Source organism: Aythya ferina (assembly GCF_964211825.1).
Source record: "Aythya ferina genome assembly, chromosome: 5".
NCBI classification, from domain to species: Eukaryota; Metazoa; Chordata; class Aves; order Anseriformes; family Anatidae; genus Aythya; species Aythya ferina.
In genome coordinates, this window is record NC_140301.1 from 49,535,278 (window position 1) to 49,560,822 (window position 25,545).

Genomic DNA, 25,545 nt, shown 5'->3' on the forward strand with positions numbered 1-25,545 from the left:
ATTCATATCTTTAGTAAGACCTTTTCTCCCAGTGGAAAGTTTTAGCTTGGTTTAAATAGATAGAGATAACATCTTTAAATGGATTTTACAAGGTATGATAGGTAAGTGATAATTTCAGAAGAAATCATAGAGAACCTTGAATGGAACAAAAGGCTGGGGAGAAGTGTTGCACCAGAACATTTTTATTCAGAGGTTTGAGTATAGTATCTTTTATAATTATGTCACTCAGTAATATAGAGCCCATGTGGGGTCCTTACTCCACATAAACTGGATGGAGGATATGCTTTCAGTGACCTTATTTTACTGTTTTTTATTCTGTCAAAGGAACTGACTTGCATAGCATTTGAAAAGCCAGAAGGTGTTATAGTTCAACACCATGTAGATGGATACTAACTTAGAAAAATGAGAAGCACTCAGATTAGTTCCTTAAAAATAGAACATTAACAGTTTTTTTTCAAATTTCAGCCACTAAAACTCAATTATGGCTTAATACTTCTGTGATCAAAACTAAATTTGATTCATTTATATACTCAGATAGTTTTGTGTTTCTGTGTTTCAAAGCACAGGTGATTAAATAAAGGTCAGAGAAGAATATTTTCCCTCTGTAAGCATTTTGCAATATTTTGTCCTTAGCCTATGACTTGGTACAATAGTGCTTTTTGCCACCTTAAGAAGAATAGCCTCTAAAGTTAAGCATTGCTTACACTTGGCCCCTAAAAATAAGGTGTATATAGACTAGATGTTGAGGAATGTTGAACATTCATAGTTCCTCTTGAATTCAGCTAGAATTATCTTCACCGTAGATTGTTAACATATAAACATTATATGGTGGCTCATGGGTCAGTCATATCACCTTCTGAAAGCTTTTCTCCAGGGTTCTCTGGTCTGTCAGAAGCCTTTATTTAATCTGACGGCTTTGTTCAATTGACTGCTTTGCACATCTTGGATATGTCTTGTACTAGCTGAAGGCCAGATTGGTGTTTTTCACTGATCTAGGAAAGGAACTATGAAAATGTGTACTGCGGGAATACAAGCACCACCTTGAGTCCTTTTGTTTTCCCTTTGTGGTCGTTGGTCGTTCTTACTCTGGCACAGACCACGTCTCAATGCTTACAACTTTAGGGTCAAATAGGATTGGATTCATCCCTTTTAACCACCCGTGCATCTTCTTTTGAAAATTGCAACTAGCTTGAGTGCCATTAAAATGCCATATGACTTCATAACAGGAATATCCCAAAAACCTTTGTTAGTGTAAAAAAAAAAAAAAAAAAAAAAAAAAAAAAAAAAAGTACCAAATTCCATCAGTGTTCATTCCAGTGATGTTTGCACATAAAATTCATGAAACCAGTCACTTACCCTGTTTGTCTGTCATAATTCATGTGATTGTGAGGGCATCTGTTCCTGTGATTGCATTTTGTTTTCTGGGATTGTATCTGATTGGTTTTACTTGCAGAAATGCTCAGCTGGTTGAACAACTGGGTTGTTAAACTCTCATTGACTTTTAAGACTTTGATTCTGGACTGCTGTAAATTTCAGATGCATGACAAGTATATTATTGAAAGTTTCATCAGTTGATCTTTCACTGCTGTTACAGATAAGAGTATTTTATGATTCATGAAGAAGCTACAGTGCCTGGTCTGTCTTTATGCTATCATCAGATAAGAGGGCAAATGCAGTGAGAAGAAAAACATCAAAGAATGCATATTCCTAATTAGAGTAAAGTAATCCAACTGAAAAGTAAAACAAAGAACTTGAGTCAGACAAGAACTTGTGTTCTGGTGAACAAGAAGCAAAGAGAAAAAACATTAAGAGATTCAGAAATTGGTGCTTAAACATATTTCTTTTATATATGGTGCTGAAATGTATTTCTTTTTCTTACAAGTGTGGAACAGCAGCAATGGAATGCATGAGGCAATATGTTGGGGAAGTGCTGGATTTCATTGCAGATATGCATACCTTGACCAAATTAAAGGTTGGTTATGGGCATACATGATCTAAAATACGTATATGTGCGTATCTGTTTTTAATATATTTTCTGTAAGTAACCTGCCAATGGAAAAAACCATTGGAAGTCTTTGAGGAAGACTGACTTTATATTATTATTACTATTGTTCTTATTAATTAAGTGTTAGAGCTGTTGTAGATTAGTTGGGAGCTGTTTTCCCGAGAAATGAGTATGGTGTTTCCCTGAAAGGGCCTCTACTATTGCACTAATCCTGATGAAAGTTACTGGCAACACACTGGAGTGTTTCATTCTGTGAGTTCATACAAAATTTCTGTTACAGGCAAGACAGGAAAAATGGTAACCTGTAGTGGATTTTGATACTGGAGGTTTTTTTAATGAATCGATGAGGTTAGAATTTTTACCCTATTGGTTTATCTTGCATGTTTGCTTGCTCACTCTCCCATTGCCCCCTCGACCTCACACCATGCCCCAGAGGGTACACTTCACTACAAGATAATACCATAAAGGAGGAAGAATCCCAGAGGAACTGAAAATGACATCTCTTGAAACTCACAGTAACCTTGTTCTTCTGGACAAAACACCTTTTTGTAAGTTCTTACCCTGTTGGCCCGATGCCTTGAATCCCATTGAGCTTTAAAAGAAATCCTACAATAAAGAGAAGCAGCCTTTTGTGCTGGACTAGAAATATACTTCAAAGTACAAATGAATTAATCATTTTAAGCTCAGTTGGATTGCCTTTGCACTGTATCTTTTTAAAGCTATTCACCCATTTCTCTTCCAGTTCAGAACTGCTTTCAAAATTGGCAAATAAATCATAAATGAGATAGAAATACATCTCATTTGCCACTTCCAAAGAAATGGGGAATGGTAAAATTTATTTGTAAATACTTGCAGTTATCCTATCTCCTTTGTAAAAATTTTCTGTAGAAAGATCTCTCCTACTTGCACTTTTTCTTTGTACCCCCTTTTCCCTTGAACTGTAGCCTGATTTTTAGAAATGCTCTTACAATGATTAAGTCCATTATGTTGATTACTTATGCTTTTTTATTCTTGGTAGGACTATTTATTTATGACATTTTTGCACCCAGATATAGCTAGAACATAAATGAACACTTTACCCAGTTCGTCACATTTATGTTTTGAAATTAGACAAGAAGCTCCCCAGATTTGTACTCTGTAGCATTTAAAATGAAATCAGAACCAAATGGTATAAGTTTTATGTTGTTTTGATTTGATTCCATGTAATATGAGTCCATGTAATACAGGACTCTAAGAAAAAGGTGAACTTAACAGAATCAAAAATGGCTGTAATTTTATGTATAGTGAAGAATAAGCTTTGTCTGTCTTTGCAAAATGAAAAGGCATTTCTTATTAAATAAGGCTGAATTTCAGAAGCCATATTTTTTACTTTTGGATTCTGGTAGGATCTTTAGAGAAAGTTACACGTGCTCCTGTGATAGTCGGGAAAATATTGCAAATGATTCTAAGTTTAGAAATAGCCAAAACTTTAAACAAATTCACAAAATCTAGATTCACTTCTTTTAAAATGATTTAATATAATTACTTGTGTTTCTGGGTTTTATTCACATATGTGTTCTTAGGAAGTGAGTTCTAAGATCATCCAGTTGTATAATTTCTTACTATGAGTATGTATTATCAACAACATCTGGACTACCAGATTCACACAAAGAATGTCATATGCTTTATAGGACTAGTTGCAGTCAAACAGCAAAAGATTAATCTTGGTTCTCAAATTTTGAGTGATGTTTTGCAGAAGAAAAAACACAAGAACTGAGAAAAAGTTATTAAATGCTATTATATAATAAATATATGTAAAAGAAAAACCATTATATAGGAATTCAGCAAACGTGGTTAAAGTTGTTTATTCATTTCTGGTGTCTTATTTTGTGCGTCTGAGAACAGTCGTTGTGAAAGAAGTTAATTATTTGCAGTCCTGTATATTAACAACTATTGCATTATAAGCAAAGTTTAAATGTTAATTCTTAAGATAATCACGTTCCAGTTTACTGTTTCTGTTCACATTGTTGTACTTTGTTTTTTTTCCTTAGGGATAATATTTTAATTGATAGAGCTCAGATAGGTTTTTAATTAGAAAATTCCATTATTTTTGAAGAATATATCTGCCTGCATACCTTTCTATCCTTCATACCTGTCTCTTTAGCAAAATCATTAGATATACATGCTGATACATTTCTTTTTTCTTTTGAAAGTGACTTAAAGTGATCTTTCAGAGTACAAGTTGGTGGAGTCAGGTCCTTATCTTTTATAAAATATTACCGATCCACTGATTTTTATCCTGTTATAATAATTCAATTACTGATAGCCTGTTTTTTCTTGTGCAAAGCATATGTTTTTCATTTAAGTATGCACATGCACTCAGCATGTGTTAGTCCAGGGACAGAAGGTAATGCAAAGTGTGCTCAACTAGAAGTACTGAAGGATCCCAAGGATCATCAGTGAAACATTCCTTACAGCTGTCAAAACAGGGTAATTATCTTCCCAGGGAGAGATGTATGCAGGTTTCTTGGTAAAAGGTTTAGTACTTATATTTCCAGGGCTTAAAGGTATTTGTAGCAAATGAATAGAGCTACAATGTCATACCGTTGGTAAATGATAGACGGCTTTTCTGTACATGTAAATGAAATATCACACAAAGATGGCATTTCCTGCCCGGAGTGCTACCTTGTTACACAGTTGGATTCTTTGATCTTCAGTCTGGATGTGCAACCATTAGTTTGTACTTATCAGCTGCTGAGTTTGCTGGTACAAAAGGTGCTTCTTCATTTTGTATAATTCACCTTTTGTGTGGTCTCTTGAAAATATGGGCTCCATGGAAAAAGCTGCATCATAATATTGTTACTAATATAGGGACTGGATAATTTTTTTAGACCTATTTCTGAGTTTTGCAGTTTTATAGACAGGTAGAGACCTTGAGAAAAACTGCAGGGAAGTGAAATAGAATATTCTTTTCAGGTATGAAATAAGGTCTTTGCTTTGCAGAGTCACATGAAGACTTGTTCTCAGCCACTGCATGAAGACACATTTGGTGGGCATCTGAAAGTTGGTTTAGCTCAGATTGCTGCTATGGAAATCACACGAGGAAACCACAGAGACAACAAAGCTGTGATCCGATACTTGCCTTGGCTTTACCATCCTCCTTCTGCAATGCAACAAGGGTGAGGATGCTTTTCCACAAATAGGAATATTAAAATGAATTAGAAATCTTCATGGAATTCTGTTTATTGATGGATTGAATAGGTAGGATGGACAATTTGGGAGTGGTGGCTATGGGACATCGAAACAGCTGGTCAGCAGCAAACAGGATCCTTACCAGAGGAGGTCATCAGTGCAACTTTTAAAGTACAGACCAAAGAGACAGTGAAAGTAACTCCTTTGACTTGACTGGAGTTCACTGGAAATGAACTTGATTCTTGATCTAGATACAGACAGTGAAAAGCATGCAAGTACTTGAGTAGTCCTAAACTTGTATAAAATATGGTGGGAGAAAAATGAGAAATGTTCATTGATATTACTGAGAACAAATGAGTGAGATTTGTAAACATAAAGCTATTCAGGTGTCAGTAAAAATACTGACTTCACCTAGTGAAGTTAGGTGAGAGAAATCCTGCTCTTCAAGACACGTTTCTTATTTTTGTTCGCTGTGAGAGTATGCAGTGTCGTATGATAAGAAAGAAGGGCAAAATACTGTCCCTTGTCTTACAGTGATAGCAAATGAGATGTTTTGAGTGTAGCCCACTGGACTGTGTTTTAACAAATCAGTATTTTTGTCCCAACTTTGTTCCAGACTTCCTGCCCCAGGCTTCTGGGGAGTAGGCTGCTTGGGCTCCAGTCCTACAGATATGTCTGCCTGTACTTCTGTGTACATACCTAGTTTTGGAAATAAGGAATTGTTATCTCTTTGGGCTTCTGTTTCACACGTGTAAAAATTGCATTATACGTTCCAAGGTGAAGATGGGGAATTCCTGTGAGACCCTGTAGGTACTTGAAGATGAACATTTTATCAGAGTCTATACAAAGAAAAAAAAAAATGGAATGCCTCTTTGGTTCTGTGAGTCCTCGACAACAACATGAAATTAGAAATGAATAACAGTAGTGAGTGGCCTCCTAGGTAGTGGTTTCTTGATCTAAAATCAATGTATTTTCCTAAGCCTATGAATTTAAATGAGTATGTAGTTTGAATTTTTTAACAGCAAGGGGATAGACAGGATGATACTTGAAAAGTACTATTCCTTTTCAGATTGTTTAAGCACAATTGCTTTACAATTGAAGATTGCACTACATGAATAATTAATAAGTGTCGCAAAAAAGCATAGTCTGTCCCTGCCCTTAAAAGCATGCAGTCCAAATGTCCAAGGAGAGGCTAAGGAGGAGAGAAATGAGCTCCACTTTACCTGTGGAGAAGTGCAACACAGCAAAAGTAAGGTAGGGCATCTGTCTCGGAGTGAAGAATTTCCTGCCATAGCCTTCTCAGCCATACACTGTCTAGGGGACCTGGAAGGAGCACTTTCCCTTGGGCAGCTCTTCTGATTTGATGATTTCGGTGTAAAAAATCACTGTGTATGGAACCAGTGAGACTGTGCATGTTCTGGTCTTTTATAGAAACCATTTCTTAGGCCCAGCCCACCAAGTGTGTTCTGTTAGACTTGTTAAAGGTTGTCGAGTCCACTAAGTTCTTTGTGATTCTAGTCTTCTTGTAAATTCTGCCAATGATTTGTGCCTCCAGCACAGTTAAGACTGCATCTGCAAAGTGTTTAAAGAGGCTCTTTGTTTGGGGGAAAAATAGAAAACTTTGCAGCATTATAAAATCCGCTCTTTCTTGACAGGCCCAAAGAGTTCATAGAATGTGTTTCACATATTCGTTTGCTGTCCTGGCTACTCCTGGGGTCTCTGACACACAATGTTGTCTGTCCAAATTCTCCATCATCTTGCATGCCTATTCCACTGGATGCAGGTTCACAAATTGCTGACCACCTTATTGTTATTCTGATTGGGTTTCCAGAGCAATCGAAGGTAAGGGATTCTGTGTTTTAAGAGGAGATGTGGTATATACTGGCCTTACTATTGAAAAATATTTATCACTAACTTGTATTTTTATTGTGATATGAAATTTTAAACTTTTCTAAATATCATCAAAACTAAATTATGTAAACTCATGTCCTGTTTAAAACGGCTTGTATTTCCAGCACAGTATCCCATGGACTGCGTTTCTGAAGTAATTCACTAATACAGTTTTAGAGTTTTAGAACTGTTTACTTTTTTTATTTTATAAGAAAGATCCCACTGGATTAAAGTGGACAACATGGGAGTATTTATTTCTTCCTAAGATAAAAAGAGGGGTAAAACTATTAAAAGCTGAAATCAAGGGAAAAAAAGAATCTATAATTTTTCTGCCATAGCTAGCTCTTCATGCATAGTAAACTGATGATGAAATCACTACAAGTAAGTTTGAGATTTAACTTTTTCAAAATATCTCAGCACAGGAATAAGGAAGGAAAAACTGAATTCCAAACTGAACCTTTAGCGATGACCATCTCTGCAGCAAATCTCTAGAGAATTGCTTATTCTTTTCCACGTGTATAGTAGTATTGGATAACCTATAAATGCTGTGAGTCAATTACAAACTATGATGGTTCAAGCACAACTTTTTATTTTTCTGAAGGTGCGCTTGACAGGAAGTGTTATTGCAAGTTGTAAACAATTTGCAACAGCAGCTTAACACAGATACAGAAGTACTCTGACTCCAAGCAGGATTTGATTAACTAAAGAAGCAGAATGATCACACATTTGTCTGATACTGAAAATCCTCCCTTTCTTTCCCCTCACCCAGCCAAGGCACTGGTGCTTCCATTCATGTCTTCTGGCTTTTTTTTTTTTTTCTTTTTGAAATACCACTTTTCAGTTACCAAGCAACCATTGCAATGTTTGGTGCAGTCATACTGCCACAGAGCATGAATCATTGTTGCATTGTTAAACTGAGGAAAGTATCTCTGACCAGCAACATCTTTCTTATAATAGAATAGTTAATGTCCAGCACTTTTGGAGGCTCAGACAGTACAAAATATGACACTTACTAGCCAAGTCATGCTTGAGTACACAGGATGAATTCTCTGTTAGCTTTACATGGACTGAGAGCAGTTGTGTCCCAGTGAAATAGAAATGGATGACAGGTGTAAGATGTTGTACTTTGTATGATATCCTTCCTTGCAGGTGACCAGACTTACTGATGTACCCCAACAGCATCTTTGAAATGGAGATGTAAATGTCCCAGCTTCCAGGCCTTCTGCAGATGGTGGTGGGAGTTTTCCATCAAGAAAGTCTCAGGACAAGTTCTGAGTTGCTGTTCTGCAAAACTAACCTTTTCTTTAAAGGGACTGACCTTAATGTCATATATTAAGATTGCATGGGACTGTGTTTTTAGTTATTAGTTATAAAAACAGTTTTTAAACATGGAGAAGATGTTATCAAACATCCTTGGTTAGTTCCTAATCAGAGGAAAACATTCTGGAATGAGGGGCAGGACTGCAGAGTGCAATGCATGACGGAGGAGTACTTCGATGAAAGCTTCTGCACTATACCTGAATACACTTATTTCAATAAACATTGTCCTCTCTTTTCTATTTTTACAGACATCTGTTCTGCACATGTGTTCCCTCTTCCATGCATTTATATTTGCTCAGCTCTGGACAGTGTATTGTGAACAAACGGCAGTAGCTCCGACAGTCCAGAATCAGAACGAATTTAGCTTTACAGCCATCCTTACAGCCCTGGAGTTCTGGAGCCGAGTGACACCTAGCATCCTACAGCTAATGGCACATAACAAAGTGGTGAGTCAGATGCTGTGCACAGATTCAGTACAGATTAAACTCAGAGGGCTTGGCTTTTCTTCCATATTTCAGTGGAATACATCAGACGCTGAATAACTTTCTAAAGCAACTTTGATGCTTTTGAGAAACTAAAGCGAAAGCTAATTTGTGGTGGTTTAACCCTACAGTGGACCTGAGGCAGGATCTATATATATAGCCAGGATCTGCCAGAAACAGGGTCATGGCATTCAAGAGCTAGAGTCACTGCTTGCTGGATTAAGAGCTCCCTGCTTCAAGTCTCATCTTATTTCTCTTCTTCAAGTCTCATTTTATTTATCTTCCTACTTTTCACATTGGCCTTATTGTTTCATCTTACTCTGCCTTACAAGAGCAACTGTTTTAGGAGAATTCTGTGAATAACCATTTTGATATTTTTTACTACATGATGGTGAAAAACAAACATTGCTGATATTTGACTACTCATAACCCATTGGTTCCTCAACAGAAATAAGCCACATAGATATCTCTGGAAACATTTTTAAGCAGTGAATGACTTGAAGAGGACATCCCTAGAGATAAAGTTTGAAAATGTTCACCTTTTCCTTCTGTCTTGTCTATATTAGGCAAGGAACACCTAAAGTTGTGTTTAAATGATATTTTAGCCTCTGAATGGGAGCTGTGCATAGTGCTACTAACTAGACGGTTGTTCAGTCAGACGCAAAGGAAAATGTCAGCCCTCCGGACAAGAATATGACCTGGAATTCCTAAGTTACAACCCTTATTCTGGGAAAGTGTCTCATTATGTGTCTTTAGTGCAAGTTATTAAACTATCTGCCTCAGTACTTGCTCTCTGAAATGTGATAATAATACTTGCCCATCTCACACGGGTGTTATGAGGTTAATTAGTTAGTATTTGTAAAGCACTCTGAAGATAAAAAAAAAAAAAAACCAAAAAAAACCAAAAAACAAAAACGTGACATAAAAGCTAAGGTTATTATTATCTAGGGGAATGTACACACAGTTCATGCCGGCACTGTAAGTACTTACTGTTGGCTGAAGGTATTTGTCTTGTACCTATGAATTTAAATAATATAAAACATAAAATGCTGTCTACCTCCAAATAAATGATATTTGCATCTGTCATAATTTATGGTACAAATGGAGAAATTATGGACTAGCTGCCAGTTCAGAACAATAAATTGTCTTTAATAGGAGAGGGGAAAAGAGATGCTTTTCTGTGGCTCCGTTAATTTTCAACAGATTCAGTAAATAAAAATACCAATTTCTGACACCTTGATTGATGAGAACTACAGAGGCATGAAAAAGGATTTATGATGTCTGAAATGAAGAAAGCTGAAGGCAACTTGTTTTGATGTGTGATAGGAATTAAAATGCATTCAATACTTTGAAATATTTACCAGGTGCTGCTGTATCAGGGGAAAATTAAATAAAGAAAAATATGCCCTGTATGTACATGTAATACTTAATCTTATGTGTAGATGATAAATACACATCTAGTGATTCATTGTAACTGCCAAGCAAATACAACAAGATTCTTTTTAGGGATTGTTGTCTTAGTGTACAACACTGGACATTAATTTGTTTTTGTGCTTTACTTTTTTTTTTTTTCAAGATGGTGGAAATGGTGTGTCTACATGTGATTAGTTTAATGGAGGCTTTACAGGAATGCAACTCTACTATCTTTGTAAAGGTAGGCATACCACATCATGAATATTTAACTAAGGGTGTTGTCTGTCACAAGTCGATGGGGCCGGATGGGATCCACCCAAGGGTACTGAGGGAACTGGCAGAGGAGCTGGCCAAGCCACTGTCCATCATTTATCAACAGTCCTGGCTATCGGGGGAGGTCCCAATCGACTGGCGGCTAGCAAACGTGACGCCCATCTACAAGAAGGGCCGGAGGGCAGACCCGGGAAACTACAGGCCTGTCAGTTTGACCTCAGTGCCAGGAAAGCTCATGGAGCAAATCCTCCTGAGAGTCATCATGCAGCACTTGAAGGGGAAGCAGGCGATCAGGCCCAGTCAGCATGGCTTTATGAAAGGCAGGTCATGCCTGACGAACCTGATCTCCTTCTATGACAGAGTGACGCGCTGGGTGGATGAGGGAAAGGCTGTGGATGTGGTCTACCTTGACTTCAGCAAGGCTTTTGACACTGTTTCCCACAGCATTCTCCTCAAGAAACTGGCTGCTCTTGGCTTGGACTGGCGCACGCTTCGTTGGGTTAGAAACTGGCTGGATAGCCGGGCCCAAAGAGTCGTGGTGAATGGAGCCAAGTCCAGTTGGAGGCCAGTCACTAGTGGCGTCCCCCAGGGCTCGGTGCTGGGGCCGGTCCTCTTTAATATCTTCATCGATGATCTGGACGAGGGCATCGAGTGCACCCTCAGTAAGTTCGCAGATGACACCAAGTTAGGTGCGTGTGTCGATCTGCTTGAGGGTAGGAAAGCTCTGCAGGAGGATCTGGATAGGCTGCACCGATGGGCTGAGGTCAACTGCATGAAGTTTAACAAGGCCAAGTGCCGGGTCCTGCACCTGGGGCGCAATAACCCCAAGCAGAGCTACAGACTGGGAGAGGAATGGTTGGAAAGCTGCCAGGCAGAGAAGGACCTGGGAGTGATGGTTGATAGTCGGCTGAATATGAGCCAGCAGTGTGCTCAGGTGGCCAAGAAGGCCAACGGCATCCTGGCTTGTATTAGGAACAGCGTGACCAGCAGGGCTAGGGAGGTGATCGTCCCCCTGTACTCAGCTCTGGTGAGGCCGCACCTCGAGTACTGTGTTCAGTTTTGGGCCCCTCGCTACAAGAAGGACATCGAGGTGCTTGAGCGGGTGCAGAGAAGGGCGACGAAGCTGGTGAGGGGCCTGGAGAACAAGTCCTACGAGGAGCGGCTGAGGGAGCTGGGCTTGTTCAGCCTGGAGAAGAGGAGGCTCAGGGGTGACCTTATCGCTCTTTTTAGGTACCTCAAGGGAGGCTGTAGCGAGGTGGGGGTTGGCCTGTTCTCCCACGTGCCTGGTGACAGGACGAGGGGGAATGGGTTTAAGTTGAGCCAGGGGAGTTTTAGGTTAGATGTTAGGAAGAACTTCTTCACTGAAAGGGTTGTGAGGCACTGGAACAGGCTGCCCAGGGAAGTGGTGGAGTCACCATCCCTGGAAGTCTTCAAAAGACGTTTAGATGTAGAGCTTAGGGATATGGTTTAGTGGAGGGCTGTTAGCGTTAGGTTGGAGGTTGGACTCGATGACCTTGAGGTCTCTTCCAACCTAGGAAATTCTGTGATTCTGTGATTCTGTTTAATTGTGATTTCTAGAGACACTGTCCCTTGCTTTGCTGCAACTCAAAACAAACAAACAAAAAAACCCCACAACCTGAGATTGATTTTTTATTGTAGACATAAAATCTAGTAGAGCAAAACAGACAATAAAATCTCTAGTAAGACCAGAACATAATCTCAAATCCAAATTCACCTGATTTTTTGGAATGAACTTCTGATCCTCTTTCCATTGTTGTACTGGTCTTATTCCTCTAATGGACTCAACTGGTGTCACTGACCTTATAAGAACTTCTAGGAGGTACTGTCTGAATTTTTAGCCAGTCTGTAACGTTAAACCATCACAGATCCTTTGGAGATCCACCTCATTGTTCAGATCCTTACATTCTTTTAGGTTGATAACAAAGCCTTATATCATAGTCGCTTTATTCTTAAGTGCCTACTTGGCTTTCTTAGTCAGATACTATTTGATAGTGAATCTTCTTCCCCTAGGATGAGTGTAACAGGCTACTCTTTGAGTAAAAGAGATCAAATAATTCACACTTCATCCTTTTGAAATCAGCAGTCTTCTGTGCATTTTTTATGCTACCCAGATTGGAACAGAATAGATGTTCAAAGGATCAGGGTAGATGCACAAGCATGAATCAATTTCACTAGCCTTTTTGCATTTTTTCCCATCATATTATTCTGAAGTTCTTTTTTTTTTTTTTTTTCCCAGAAAATTGTAAAAAAAAAAAAAAAAGTAGTTAAATGCAACTGATTTTTTTTTTTTTCTGAAATGAAATTAATCTAGCTGAAATATATTGGTTTATATAGTTCTTCTGTTGCCATAAAGGAGACTTGTCACTGTTGTTTTACTCTAGTCTTTTATTGTCAAGGAGGAATAGAAAATTTAGTAGCTAAAATTAAAGGCTTTAATGTTAACTGGCCTGAAAGTATTCACATTCATTGTGAAAACATACATTTATTGTCAGCAGTGACTAAATTCACTACAGAAACCGTCAGCGTAGGACATCAAAGTGAGTGTGGCTCTCCCTAGAGGAGCAGTCCAGGATGTCCAGAATTTGACAAGGATATGTCTTTAAAGAAGATGGAAGAATGGCTTTGAAGCTGTAAAAAGAGAGGCCTTTAGGGCTAAATTCCTGCCACCATTCAAATGAACACTTCCAGAGGTTTGTATTTCAGAGTATATCAGTGATCTGATTTCAGTATCGATAATATGCTAGATCAGGTTAAATCAGGTTTTGTTACTATAAAATCAAGCTTGTAAACCCATGAAATTCAGTTAAGGTGCTAAGCTTTGTTTCATGTTCAGTAGATTGGAGGTGAAGGAGAAGAATCTGGACAACTAAATCCCCATTACTTAGCCCTAACATGAAATCCTGTGGGAGCATCTGCAGGCATAATAGTATTAGAGGATTCATAGTCCCAAGTTACTATTTTTTTTCCAAAGCTAATTAATTGTATAAGTATTTATCCTAGTTTTTCCCCACATTCTTTCAGCAAAAGTGATAATTCCCAATGACATCCTCTTGGAAACAGGCACAATAGCATTGTTAAATCCTGATAATTTATCATTCACATAATATCTACTGCAATGTCTTTTATTCCACCTGAAGAAGCCAGGTGCTGCAAAAACTTTTCTTGTTAATGAAGTCATTGTGTAATAATGCATGATCCAACACATACATTTCTAATGCACCGCAATGAGAAGACGTCACATGATGCCAGGCTGTTCAGGGGATAACTGTTCCAAGCGGCCATTTTCTGAAAATTTGTCCTGAAACAAGAGAGAAAGGGAGGACGTAAACAATTCATTCCTCCTTCACTGAAAGAAGTGCTTTCTTTCTTTGTGCCTGGTATAAGCAGTCCTTCATCTCCTGCTTGTTTTGATACTTATGAGGATTCCTCCTCCTGGTACTGTGTTGGCTATTAACCTCATACTGAGCTTACTGAGACACGTCTTTAATTGCTATCTATGGTCTTTGAGCCATTTCCTGTTTTCTCAGAGGATGATTTTTGGATCTGACTTTAGACCATCTTGACTGATCTGGTGAGGAAAATGAAGTCTCTTTCCTGTGAATACATTTCAACCATTATGTGTTTATTTTCCTTTCTAAGTTGGACTGAGATAGTGCACATACACACACGTGTATGTGTATGTATGGACTTACAAAGATGTATACATACTCACGTATATAATTTATCAATTACATTTTTCTCTGAGGAAGGCACTTCACTTTAGGAGAACTGAAGTGATAGTGTTCAGCTTTGCTTCTGGTTTTCTAGGTCAAAGAAAGTGGGGAAAATAGCTATTGAAGGACAGACACTGATGCAGATTAGCCTAGAGAAGAGAAGAGAGCAGTTCAGCAAACCACAGAATCATTTCCAGAGACCCAGGGAGAATAGGCAACTCTCCATTGGCTGCAAAGTAGATTTCTAGAGACCTGGGCAGGCAGCAGAACTGGGGAGCCAGAAAGGTACAGCAATCAGTCTGTTCTCCAGATAGGTTTCTATCAAAACTTGCACTGGCATCAACATGATCCTGTTGAAAATACCAATTCCAAAAAATTGACAGTGTCTGACAGCAATGTGTTCTCCCAGCTGTTTTTTTCCTTTGTATTATTCCTTTGTGTGAAAAAGGCTGGCTGTGGATTAGGTCATAAAACTGAAGCACTTCAATAAAATTTCTTCTGTCTTATTTATCTAACTGGCAGCTGTAGGTTTACTTTCTTGTTCCTGCAGTGGGATGTTTAGTTTCCCTAAGTGTGTCTGGATCCTGAAAGACAGAAGTGGTGCTGGATGACAGTAGTCATACCTGACCTTAGACTTCTACAGCATAAATATCAGTGTGAGCTAGTTCCTTAGAAAACCCTTTTTAGTCAATAGATATAAACATTTATTTTTAGGTCATGATTCATCTTTATCTGCTTTAGATATCTGTCTTGTTCCAAAGGAGGTGTGAGAAGTGTGTATTTCTCCCAGCTGACTGTAAAAGACGTCCAAACTGTTGGTTCAGATGCAAAAGGGTGCCTTGACCCTGAGGAATTCCCTTCCCTGGGTTTTCTGCCTAGTTTCCTTCTTGCTTGCCATGTTTCTGACACCAGTTCTGTCCCCACTGGCTAGCTCCATTAATGCTGAATGAAACTTTAAGTGACATTTCTGATTGCAGAGGGGCATGGAACATAGCTTCTCACTACATGTACCTATTTCCACCTCTCCAAAAACCACATCTTGACCTGGGAGCTCTGGACTTTATTAAGCACTTCATCTGGTGTGAAAGTCCACAGAATGATACACAGAACTCACACATCTTCTGCATCTGGCTGCGTTCCAGCTGTTTTGGCATTCATCTTTCTGTTAATGCTGCGGTTTGAATATGGTTCTTCATTTGGTAGGCTAAGTAATCAGTCCTGACAGTGCTGCATATGATTCTCTAGCAAAACAGCAGTGAAATTGAAACAATTATCATTCCTTGCACAAGGGAAACAGCACTTTATCTAATGTTGTCAATAGTGATTAGGTTTAACTTGCAGCTCCCGGTAGCTTAATTGGTAAATTGCAAATTTTGATGCCATTTGGAGGAACATTTTAGAACCTCAGTGGTTAAATTAATATTGGATAACGTGAATACTTTTGCTAGAAATGCCTGTCTGTCTTCCAGAAGCTTGTCATGTTATGCTTACTCAGAAATAAAAGTTCTCTGAAGGGCAGGAGACTGAAATTAATATCAGCCATGGGTGACAGATTGCCAGACCTCCTTGCCTTGTCATTTTGGATATTTAGGAGAGTTTGTCTGTGCTTCCAGAACTACAGGTCACATTCTGCAATGAAGCAGTGGCACTGACTGGTGGTTTATAAAATGCTGATTGCCATTTGAATATCTGTCTTATTAATAGGAACTTTTGCTCTATGTTTTTTCAGTTCTTGATGTGCACTTCACAATGCAGAACATATACTGTATTCATTCCAATATTGCTCACTTACACATACAAAAACACCCTCACAGGAAAATAAGAAGTGATTTCCTTTAACACCTTTTTTATTATTTTGTACTCTCATCATTGTCTAAGGTGATTCTTAAACCGTGCTATCAGTAATTGCTACTGGTGATTCATCAAGCTGCAAACAAAGGAAGCTGGCTTCTTTACCTCAGGGACATCCGCCCCTAAAACATACACATCATTGGAAAATAACCACATTTGAAGATTTATGGTTCAGTCTGTGTCCATTCTGACAGTTAAATGGGATAGAGATACCCTTCTGTCTCACAGTAACTGGAACATGTTTACAGTCACTTGTATAATAACAAAACGTATCTCTTCTTACAGCTAATACCCATGTGGTTGCCAATGATACAGTCAAATCTAAAGGTAAGTTGTTTCTAATAACTTGTCCTTTTATTCTCAGTGTTATAAATTTCTGTAAATTCTGGAAATAAGGTCAGTAGACTTGGTCTCCAAACTATTTGAAAATAGGTCATTGTAGCACATCCAGATGCACTGGATAGCTCAGCACTGAAGGTCTTGGGCATGAGCGTACGCAGAGCATCAGCTACGGTACTTGCCCTGTACTCAGTGCTGTTCTCTGTTTCTTTTGACACACTTTCCAATAACCAGGTTCTGCTGCCCAGCCTTTCCACACTGTTCACTGAAATGGTAGCTGGTAGGTTTTGTGTTTTGCGTTTGAAACTTTCTTCACAGATAATGACTGGGAGTCTTGACTCAGAAGATGGATTTTTGTTATATATAAAAATGAATATATTTTTATGCATACATATACATATGTGTGTGCATATATATGTATGTATCAGATATTGTGGGACTACTTGGGTAAGACTGTGCCTGCTGTCCCTATTTGTAAGGAAGAGTGAGGTGGACCAGTGTGGCTTGCCACTCAAGATTTTTATTAATGGATATAAAGGTGCTGGATGTGGCCTAAGTATGTAGTTGGTTTTGATAAACATGGTGATCTTGTAGGCATATTTGTCCTTCATGACAATGCTGCAGTATAGGCTGTGGAAGAAAGAAAGGTGACATTGGGGCAGTGGAGGAAGTTCCTCTGACCAACAACCACCGCTTGATGACAATAAGTACATTTACTACTAGAGTACATTAGAGAAACTAAATGTTTTACATTGTTTCAACAGCATTTATCTGCTGGACTCCAGCTACGCCTCCAAGCCATCCAAAGCAACGTCAACCATCACAGCCTAAGAATGCTACAGGGGTCAGGACAAATGAACAATAGCTCGTCTGTGCTCCGCAAGTGGCTGCAGTGTACCCAATTTAAAATGGCTCAAGTGGAAATTCAGTCATCGGAAGCTGCATCTCAATTTTATCCTTTATGATTAATGTCAATTGTTCCAAATGTTCATTTTTAGTCTAGCAATAACAGGGTGATAGCTGTAGAACACCTTTTTAAAAAAAAACAACACAGTATACAGAGCATATACTGTATCTATACTTTTTAGCCCAGAACAGATTGTGGAAAGGTTTATGTGAAGCTGTGAAGCTAAGAGCCTGACCTTGCCAGTCCCTAATTACACTTACTCATTTGTGCTCAAATGAGCAGGATCAACAGGTATTCAAGTCTGTAGTTATGAACATATTTGCAGGATTAGACTCAAGTCTATCACATTGTACATATCTCTCTGGTCAGTGAAATATCTCGTTAATAAATGTTTCTTTACATTATTTTTGAAGCTAAAACAAAAAATTACTTTTCTTTAACTTCTATTTTTTTTAAAACTAGAGTTGTAGCTATTCACAAACATATGGAAGTGCTATGTTGCTATTTTTTGATGATAAAAGAAAACAGGGTTTTTAGGAACCTTTATAGCTTTTGGGGGAGGTTTTTTTTTTTTTTTTAGAGTCACAGCTGGCAATGCAATAAAACCTGTCACTACACAACAGTGGTATTCTAATGAGGCTTTTTGTCATCATCTTCTGGGAAAATAGCAGCTTGTAAGGAGAGTTATTATAAAGTGCACTTAGAAATTAGGTTGTTAAACTGTGCCAATTCATTTGTCTTGTTTTTTTTCAATACTGTTTTCCAAAACTGCCAAATCTAATTTAGTATTTTTTGAAATATTGCTTTAACTTCATTGATTCTGTGCTGCTTTTTGTAGGTTTCATAGAAGCCTCTCTGATTTTTGTGAATACTGTATTGCATTCTTCTGTAATACTTGTATACAATGCAATTAAAAATGGATAACCCAGACCTATTTTTATTGATGTCTACAGAAATTGCATTACAAGACTTCAAGAGGAGTGTGATTGGAACTGAGAGTTTGCATAATATTAACAAATCACAACATTTGCATACTACTGTATTGAACATGATTTTAATAACAAATGCATTTTAATATCTTTAAAGGACTCAGCCAAAGCCTGCTGAAATCTAAGGAGGAATCAATAAATTCAGAGATTTTTGCCCCAAATCTTAAGAGCACCATAATTTACCACCTCTGGTAATTTAAATCTGCGCAATCACAGTTTTATTTTCTGTACTTATTACTGCAATGCACTGATTAGAAGAAATACAACATAAACACGTTTGTTAATTAGAAAGCTATTATAAAGTCTTTACTACCACTCTAAGAATCAACATTTTTCCTCCCTGATTGCATGGAAGTAGAAAGGCACACCTGTGAAGAAGTGATTGAGTATGTTTCAGTTGTTGTGGAGGGTCAATCTTTCCTCAGTATTATTACCAAAGAAAAAAGTGGAAATGTTTGGAGATATTCCATTAACCTAATACTATGCTGAAAACAAACAAACAAGCAAAAAACCACAAAACAAGCCCACCACCACGAAAGGTAGTAAAGCATGCACTAGCTTGCTTAAAAGACCCCTTCTAGTGTTTTTAGAGGATAGGCATTGATCTGGTTTTCCTTCCTTCCTAGATTCATACGTTAATGGAGTTTAAGCTCAGAATAGGCCATTCATTATAAATAAATAAATAAAATCAATCAATCAGTCAAAGCAACAACAATGAAAAACCTAGCAGATTCATCGTAAGCTGTTTAATTGCAGATAGTTTTTCTTGTACTGAGGTCAGTGACTTGCATCTGACTAAGGCAGAATTTTTGAGCTTCTGGAAAGCATTTCTGTTTTGATTTGAACATTATTAAGCGGTCCATCAGAAGATATTTCTTAGTGCTTCAGGCATAGCAGTAACAGAGGGAAATACCACTTCCTTTCTCCAGGTTTTGACTGGCTATTTATAAGAAAGTTGTTCCTTGCCAGGTGCAGTACTTTGCACTTCCCCTTGTTGATCTTTATGAGGTTCCTGTCAGCCCATTTCTCCAGACTGTCAAGGTCCTACTGGATGACAGCACAACCCTCTGGTGCATCAGCCACAGCTTTGTGTCACCTGCTGACTTGTTAAGGGTTTGCTCTGCCCCGTCATCCACACCATTAATGAAAATGTTAAACAGGACTTGAGCCACTGCTGACCTCAGGGGTACACCTGTAGTTACTGGCCTCCAACTAGGCTTTGTTCCACCAATCATCACCTCCTGAGCCTGGCCCGTCAGCTAGTTTTCAGTCCGCTTCACTGTCTTGTCAAGTTTATTCCCTGTGCTGTGTGCATTAATGCACTGGCACTTCAGAGAGACACCCCCAGCATACTGATTTCACAGAAAGGGTTTGGGAAATTTCTCTGTAATGGTGCCTTAAAAGTGTTTTGTTGCTTTGTAATTCCAGCTAAGCCCTGCCTGTTTTGTTAATTTTGTGATCCTCTACTGTCACATCATCCCAGGCCCTTTGCTCATAGACCCTGTCTGTCACTCCCTTGCAGCACTGCAGTTAAAAACTAAGTGGTAAGCAGTTGTAACTTTGACTTCCAGGCAGAAAGGAGCTGTGGATTGTGGTTTCATTGGGTTTGGCTCCTTTCTTTCCTGGGCTGTATCTCATTCATGCTTGCGTCTGTGATACAGAAGATAACTTTGCTGGGCAAGCACAGAAATAGGGCCCAGGCTCACCTGTTGTGGAATCTGGGGTCACCTCCAAGGAATGGAAATGGTCCTGTGAAAGCAGGATATGTAGGAGAGAGATTTCTGTATTTTGCTCTAACTCCTCACCACCTCTGTGCTACTGTTTCAGTGACTTGGTGAGTCTGAAATACAACTGAAAGGCAACTGTATGAGGGCCTTGGCTGTGAGAAAAAGGGGGAACTCAGGTGAGCACAATGGAGGTTGTGGAGACACAGAGTGAAGGCAGATCGCTTGTAGGGAAGCGGTTTGTCATCAAAAGTCACTTTCAGAAAGTAGATAACGTGATCAGGCATCCTGTGGACAGCGAATGTAGGCAACATGGCACAAGAGTTTTCCCTGCAAAGCAAAATCTCTGCCTCTGAGGATTTGGTATTCAGAGTGGCAAAACACTAAAAAATGCAAATACAGTGGTAGGTAGTTAGTAGAATTAAACACAGACATGCTGAATTCAGGTCCATAACTAAGCTCTTTCAGATTTTGTGGGAATTTAGATCTGGTTACAGCTCAGGGTTTAGAGATAAGAGCTGGTCACAGAACCTGCTTCCATATTTGAACATAGGGTTTAGGGATTTGGCATGGTTCTTGTAGAGCTGTCATGCGTAGTCAAATTAAGACGAAGTATGAATTGAGCAGCTGCACTATCACAGAGAATGTAGCCTGGAAGAGATTACGATCGATGATTAGCATGTGCTGACTAATAAACACAGCTTGGCCAGATGTGTGTGGTTAAACACCTCATGAAAATCACTAAATGCACTGTAGACTTCTTCAGAAATACACAAATCTGCATTAATTGTTTTTAAAAACACAGTAAAATATATCTTTTACAGTGCTTGAGGTCAAGGTGCAACTCAAGTAAGTCACTCATTCTCCCTCTGAAATAGCCCAGAGCAACAATTCTTTTTATTTCCTATGCAGATTGGGAAGCAAATATTTGGTGTTCTGTGTAAATGCCAGCACATAACAGAGGCCACAATCCAAGCATGGCTGTGTCTTTGGGGCTGTGCCTCCAGGAGCCAGGCCGCTGCAGCAGAATCCAGCCTCCCTCCATCACAAAGAGCTGCGGTTTGGAAACAGTATTTAGTCATATGTTGTGATAAGCTGCTTAAAGCACTGCCTGTTACTGGGGCTGACCTAGTAAAAGAAGCAATTTACTGTGCACTGAACCATGAGAGTTTCAACAACGCAGGGCATTCGGGATGAAATGATGGTAAAAACCCACATCGTACGCGGTGCGACGTGTGGGTAAATTACATAACGCTCTGACCTGAAAGCGAGGTTAACATCTGCACCGAATCCCTCGTATTGCCGGGCAGGCCTTTCTGCAGCCTATTAAGAAAGCCACTATCCAATCTACACGCAGGGCTACACAAACAAAAAGCTTTTTCAGCACATCGGTTACTACCCACACACATGCCTTATCTTATATGTAACATTTCTGTGACATCTAATTAGAGCCGCAGTTGGGTCAGATGCCCTAAACCCACACAGTCACTTCCCTGGCTCTGTTTTTCTTGATATGATAGGACGTGATGTACTGTAGGACTGACAAATGTTCTGGGCCTGAAGATTTCTCTGAACTCTGGCCTGCATCGCCTTCTTTCAAGCTGGATGAAGATTACCAGAGCCCAGGGCTATTTCGTCTTTGCTAATGTGTCCTGGAAAAAGCTCTGAAGGAAAGGTTCCTGTGCTGCTCTCCACTTGCACACATCTCCGAGAGGGTTTCATCCACAGCTTTTGTTGTTGCAGCTTAATGTGACTTTAGCAGAGCCAGAGCCTATATTCTTTCTGTGGGATCCGAATCTCAACTGCACATTGAATTTTTAGTCAGTGATGTGGGTCTTCATTTTATCAGTAGGCCTAATAGCCCGCGAAGGCAACAGAAATGCAGTTGGCTTAAAGTTGACACGCCACTGGTTGGACTTGATGCAAATTAGAAAGGAAGGGCTCTGTGTCTGTTGATTTATAACTCTGAATTACTCCATTCACTTCTTCCTCTCCCTGCTGAGTACAATTTCAGCTGGAGGCCGAGCAGCCAGGGACAGCAGTGAGAACAGCGAGTTCAAGGGAAGGTGCCCTGCTGCCTCTCAAGCTGCAAAGGCATCAGGAAGAGAACTTGAATCTGCCCTTGGCATCAGCCTCTCCAGGGCCTGCAGCAGGGGAGTCAATGACCACCACTGGAAATGCTTTTGGTCAGGTAACAGAAGGCCACGCAAGGACGAGGCAGGCCTGATATGGCCTGGTGAGCTGCCTCAGTGCCGAAATCCTGCAGTGGGTACTATGTAGTTGTTGTCTATCCCTGTGTGTGGCCTGTGCATCGCCATTCTGGAGCAGGACGTTGCCAGGAGCTAGCAGTACTTGGGAAGGGCACTAGTTCCTCATTCTTACTTACAAAGCATTAACATGGAAAAACAGAAGCCATGACTCAGTAACTGGAAGTCTACATACTCAGTCACTTTCCAGTGTTTTGTAGGATTTGATAAGACACTGCAAGACTGCAAACTGACTGATAAGCAGCCTTCTGTGGACAGCCCCAGGTAACCTACTCTGACATTGTGTTTAACCAGCTCCCCATCAAACATGGGGAAACTAACAAACCGTGACTGTGAGCTGGGAGGCTCTGCGCTTGATAGACATAGTGTAATGCTAGGTCAATTTTCTCTATGTATAATTCAGCAGCCGGGCAACAAAACTGCTACGGCTGTTTTACTATTTTAGATTCTTTCAAAAAGGCACAACAGCACATCTGTGACGTTTTACACACAATAAAAATTTTGCAGGTAATCCTTTCTTTGGGCAGATTAGCTTTTCTGACAGTGCCTTTGCTTTCATGTGAAGTCAAATTGATTGCAGTGAAGTTCTTTACAAAAGCTTTTCTAAACCTGTGAACCCTATCCATGCAGGAAAACATCAGTAAAACAGAATATAAATGACCACTATGTAAATAAATAAACAAACAAATAAATAATGATACCCATTTTACATTACAGAGAAAATCCTGTGTAAATTATGTTGATTAGTTAGAATCAAAGCAAGAATAAACTGCCAGAGATTTATTGAAATCTGCAGAGCCACAGATTTATAGCCATTAAGTATCAAACCCAGTATTTATAGCTCACAAGAAACAAGGATTGATGCTGTGAAACAACTGGGCAGCGGAGGAATACTTGTTTCTGGTGCTAGGCTGTTCCAAAGAGGTGCCACATGAAACTGCTGAAGTGAGGCAGCCATGGTTTGATCTTCTTCATACTGATATGTTTATTGAAAAGCAGATTTTACCATCACTACACTACCAAGTGGACAATGTTGGTTTTCTTTGCTGTGTGGGGAACAGCATGTTTGTTCTCCTGTGTTCATCTTTGATTTACTCTGATCACACACACCTCAGAGCTCAGCATCTTCCCAACTCATCCGAGGACAGCTGGTGCTCCAGAAGCTGCAGCTCTACTTTTGTTCAGGGGATCATATTAATTATACTTGACCAAAGCATTTTTAAACCTTCCAAAATCATTTAATATAATAGTATTAGCATTCCCACTCAGGGATTCCTACCCTGATTACAATGATGCTCAAATATCAGATGCTTATCTGCTCCAAGTGTGTGTCACTTCACACAAATAGCCCAGGTACGTTTCCAGGCTTTGAGAGGAAGAGTGTGAGAGGGCCATGTAGATTATTTCACCCCTGGTATCTCAGCTCCATCAACATCTATGCCTGGATCCCAATCAGAAAGTTCTCAGCTCATCTCCAGTGACTATTTATGATCCATTGAGAGCTGTCAGGGTGATGAAAGCTGTACAAGCCAGGAAGAAAATATGCTTACCGCTCCAAGGATTTTATGAAACTCAAGCATATGCATCCCTGCAAGACAAAATCTTCTGTGTAGGAACTGCCTTCTTCAGAGCCTTTTCAGCAGCATTATTTATCTATGTTTCATTGTAAGTAGTTTAATATTTGTTAACATTTCTGTCACAAGTGAATTGCAGCTGATTCACCTACTGTGTAATAATTTGCAAATTAATTCTATTAACGGAGTTAGTCTTAATTAATCTGCACTGTCCAATTATTCATCTGATTCACCCACCTACATGCAGAAGATAGCCTCAGAGGGTTATTATTCTGTCCCTTTTGAATCACAAAACAGCTGCTAGTTTTCCCCAGCTGTGTGGCTGAGATCAAACATCAGGGCTGCTGAAGATGCTTTGCCACAAATCAGGGTATTAAAAGCAAGGAATTTAATGTTCCCTCATGTGTCACAAAACAGAGCAGGATGACATGGCTGGGAAGTTAAATCCACAGCAGCATGTCAAGGCTCTGCTTGGTCCCATTTTGAGGGCTGTTTTGCATGCACTGGGGCATTGTGCTGGGGTTTCATGGGGGCGATGTGCTAGTTAGGGTTTGGAGAGATGAGGGGGGTGAATAACCATTCCCCTATACACCCTCCATTGATGTACCAGCCCCGGGAGTGACACAATGCTACTCCCTCAGCAAAGTGAGAAGGGGCTTGAGGGGACTTTGGCCTCCCTTACCTCTTCATAAAGGCACAGAGCAAGGCCTGTAGCGACATGAAGACCCAAGGAGGAGCTGTTCCTGCCCTGTTCTGGAGGTAGGTGGGAGAGGCCACATAACATGCTTCGGGATGTGCAGGTAGACATGTACCAGTCTGAGGCTTTCCTGATCAACTTTTCCAGCTGGTGTTTTACTGAGAAACCCGAATCTTAAATTTTAGCCTCCATTAGTCTCCAGGTCTCCCATTTGCCCACTGCTAGTGACCATTGATATATCCCTGCAAAGGTAGAGGGGATAGCTAGAGGGTTGGGTGTGAAAAGAACACAGGGAGCCGGTTCCCTCCTGAGGGTACTGTCTGGATTGCTCAGCAGCTGTGCTCATGTTCAGGAACAAGGATGCAGCAAGCTTTCAGATCTGAAGTCCTCCTTTGGAAGACATTAGTTACTTTGCTCAAGAAGGGTGTGCATATGCTGTGTGCTGGCTTTTCCTAGCTGTAAGGGCATAACTTTTACAAATGCAATTACCTCCCTCATTTGTTAATTATCTTTGAGTAAATGAAGTCACTTCAGCTGTATGCTTGTCTCAGGTGTCATCTGCAGACAGGAGGACTAATTCTGACTTTTTCCTCCCTTTTAGTTGAAGTGAGTCCTACTGGAAAAAACAGGACTGAGCTTTTTCCTTCCCTGTTCAGTATCTCAGCAGATAAAAACTGTAGGTCTTGACAACTCTGACCTGTAGCAAAAGATGTAGTGAGAACAAGATTAACTTGGAATTCACTTTTTTAGTAATACATAGTTTCAGAGTTTAATAACTGAACCTTGGGTGCTAGGACATTTATATCCCTTCTTAACCTTTGCAGCTAATTTTACTGTGCCAAGCTACTTGTTTTTTCTCTCTCTGCCCAGAGGTTTGACATGAGAGAGCTATCTGCTTGTATCCAGAGC

General features: G+C 39.6%; 1 protein-coding gene across 10 annotated transcripts in view; it reads left to right on the forward strand.

Moving 5' to 3' along the window:
* Nucleotides 1-17,599, forward strand: part of UNC79 (unc-79 homolog, NALCN channel complex subunit) — a 103,124-nt gene extending 85,525 nt beyond the window's left edge. For 8 of the 10 annotated variants that reach the window (XM_084519949.1, XM_084519953.1, XM_084519954.1 and 5 more), the window contains 7 exons: nt 1,883-1,972; nt 4,988-5,163; nt 6,832-7,018; nt 8,635-8,832; nt 10,445-10,522; nt 16,425-16,466; nt 17,243-17,599. In XM_084519949.1, coding sequence (XP_084376075.1) covers nt 1,883-1,972; nt 4,988-5,163; nt 6,832-7,018; nt 8,635-8,832; nt 10,445-10,522; nt 16,425-16,466; nt 17,243-17,443 — 972 coding nt within the window. In that variant the 3' untranslated portion in view covers nt 17,444-17,599. Of the gene's footprint in view, nt 1-1,882; nt 1,973-4,987; nt 5,164-6,831; nt 7,019-8,634; nt 8,833-10,444; nt 10,523-16,424; nt 16,467-17,242 lie in introns of those variants that run through there. The other 2 variants (XM_084519952.1, XR_014693295.1) reach the window with 2 other exon arrangements.
* Nucleotides 17,600-25,545: the final 7,946 nt, after the last annotated feature.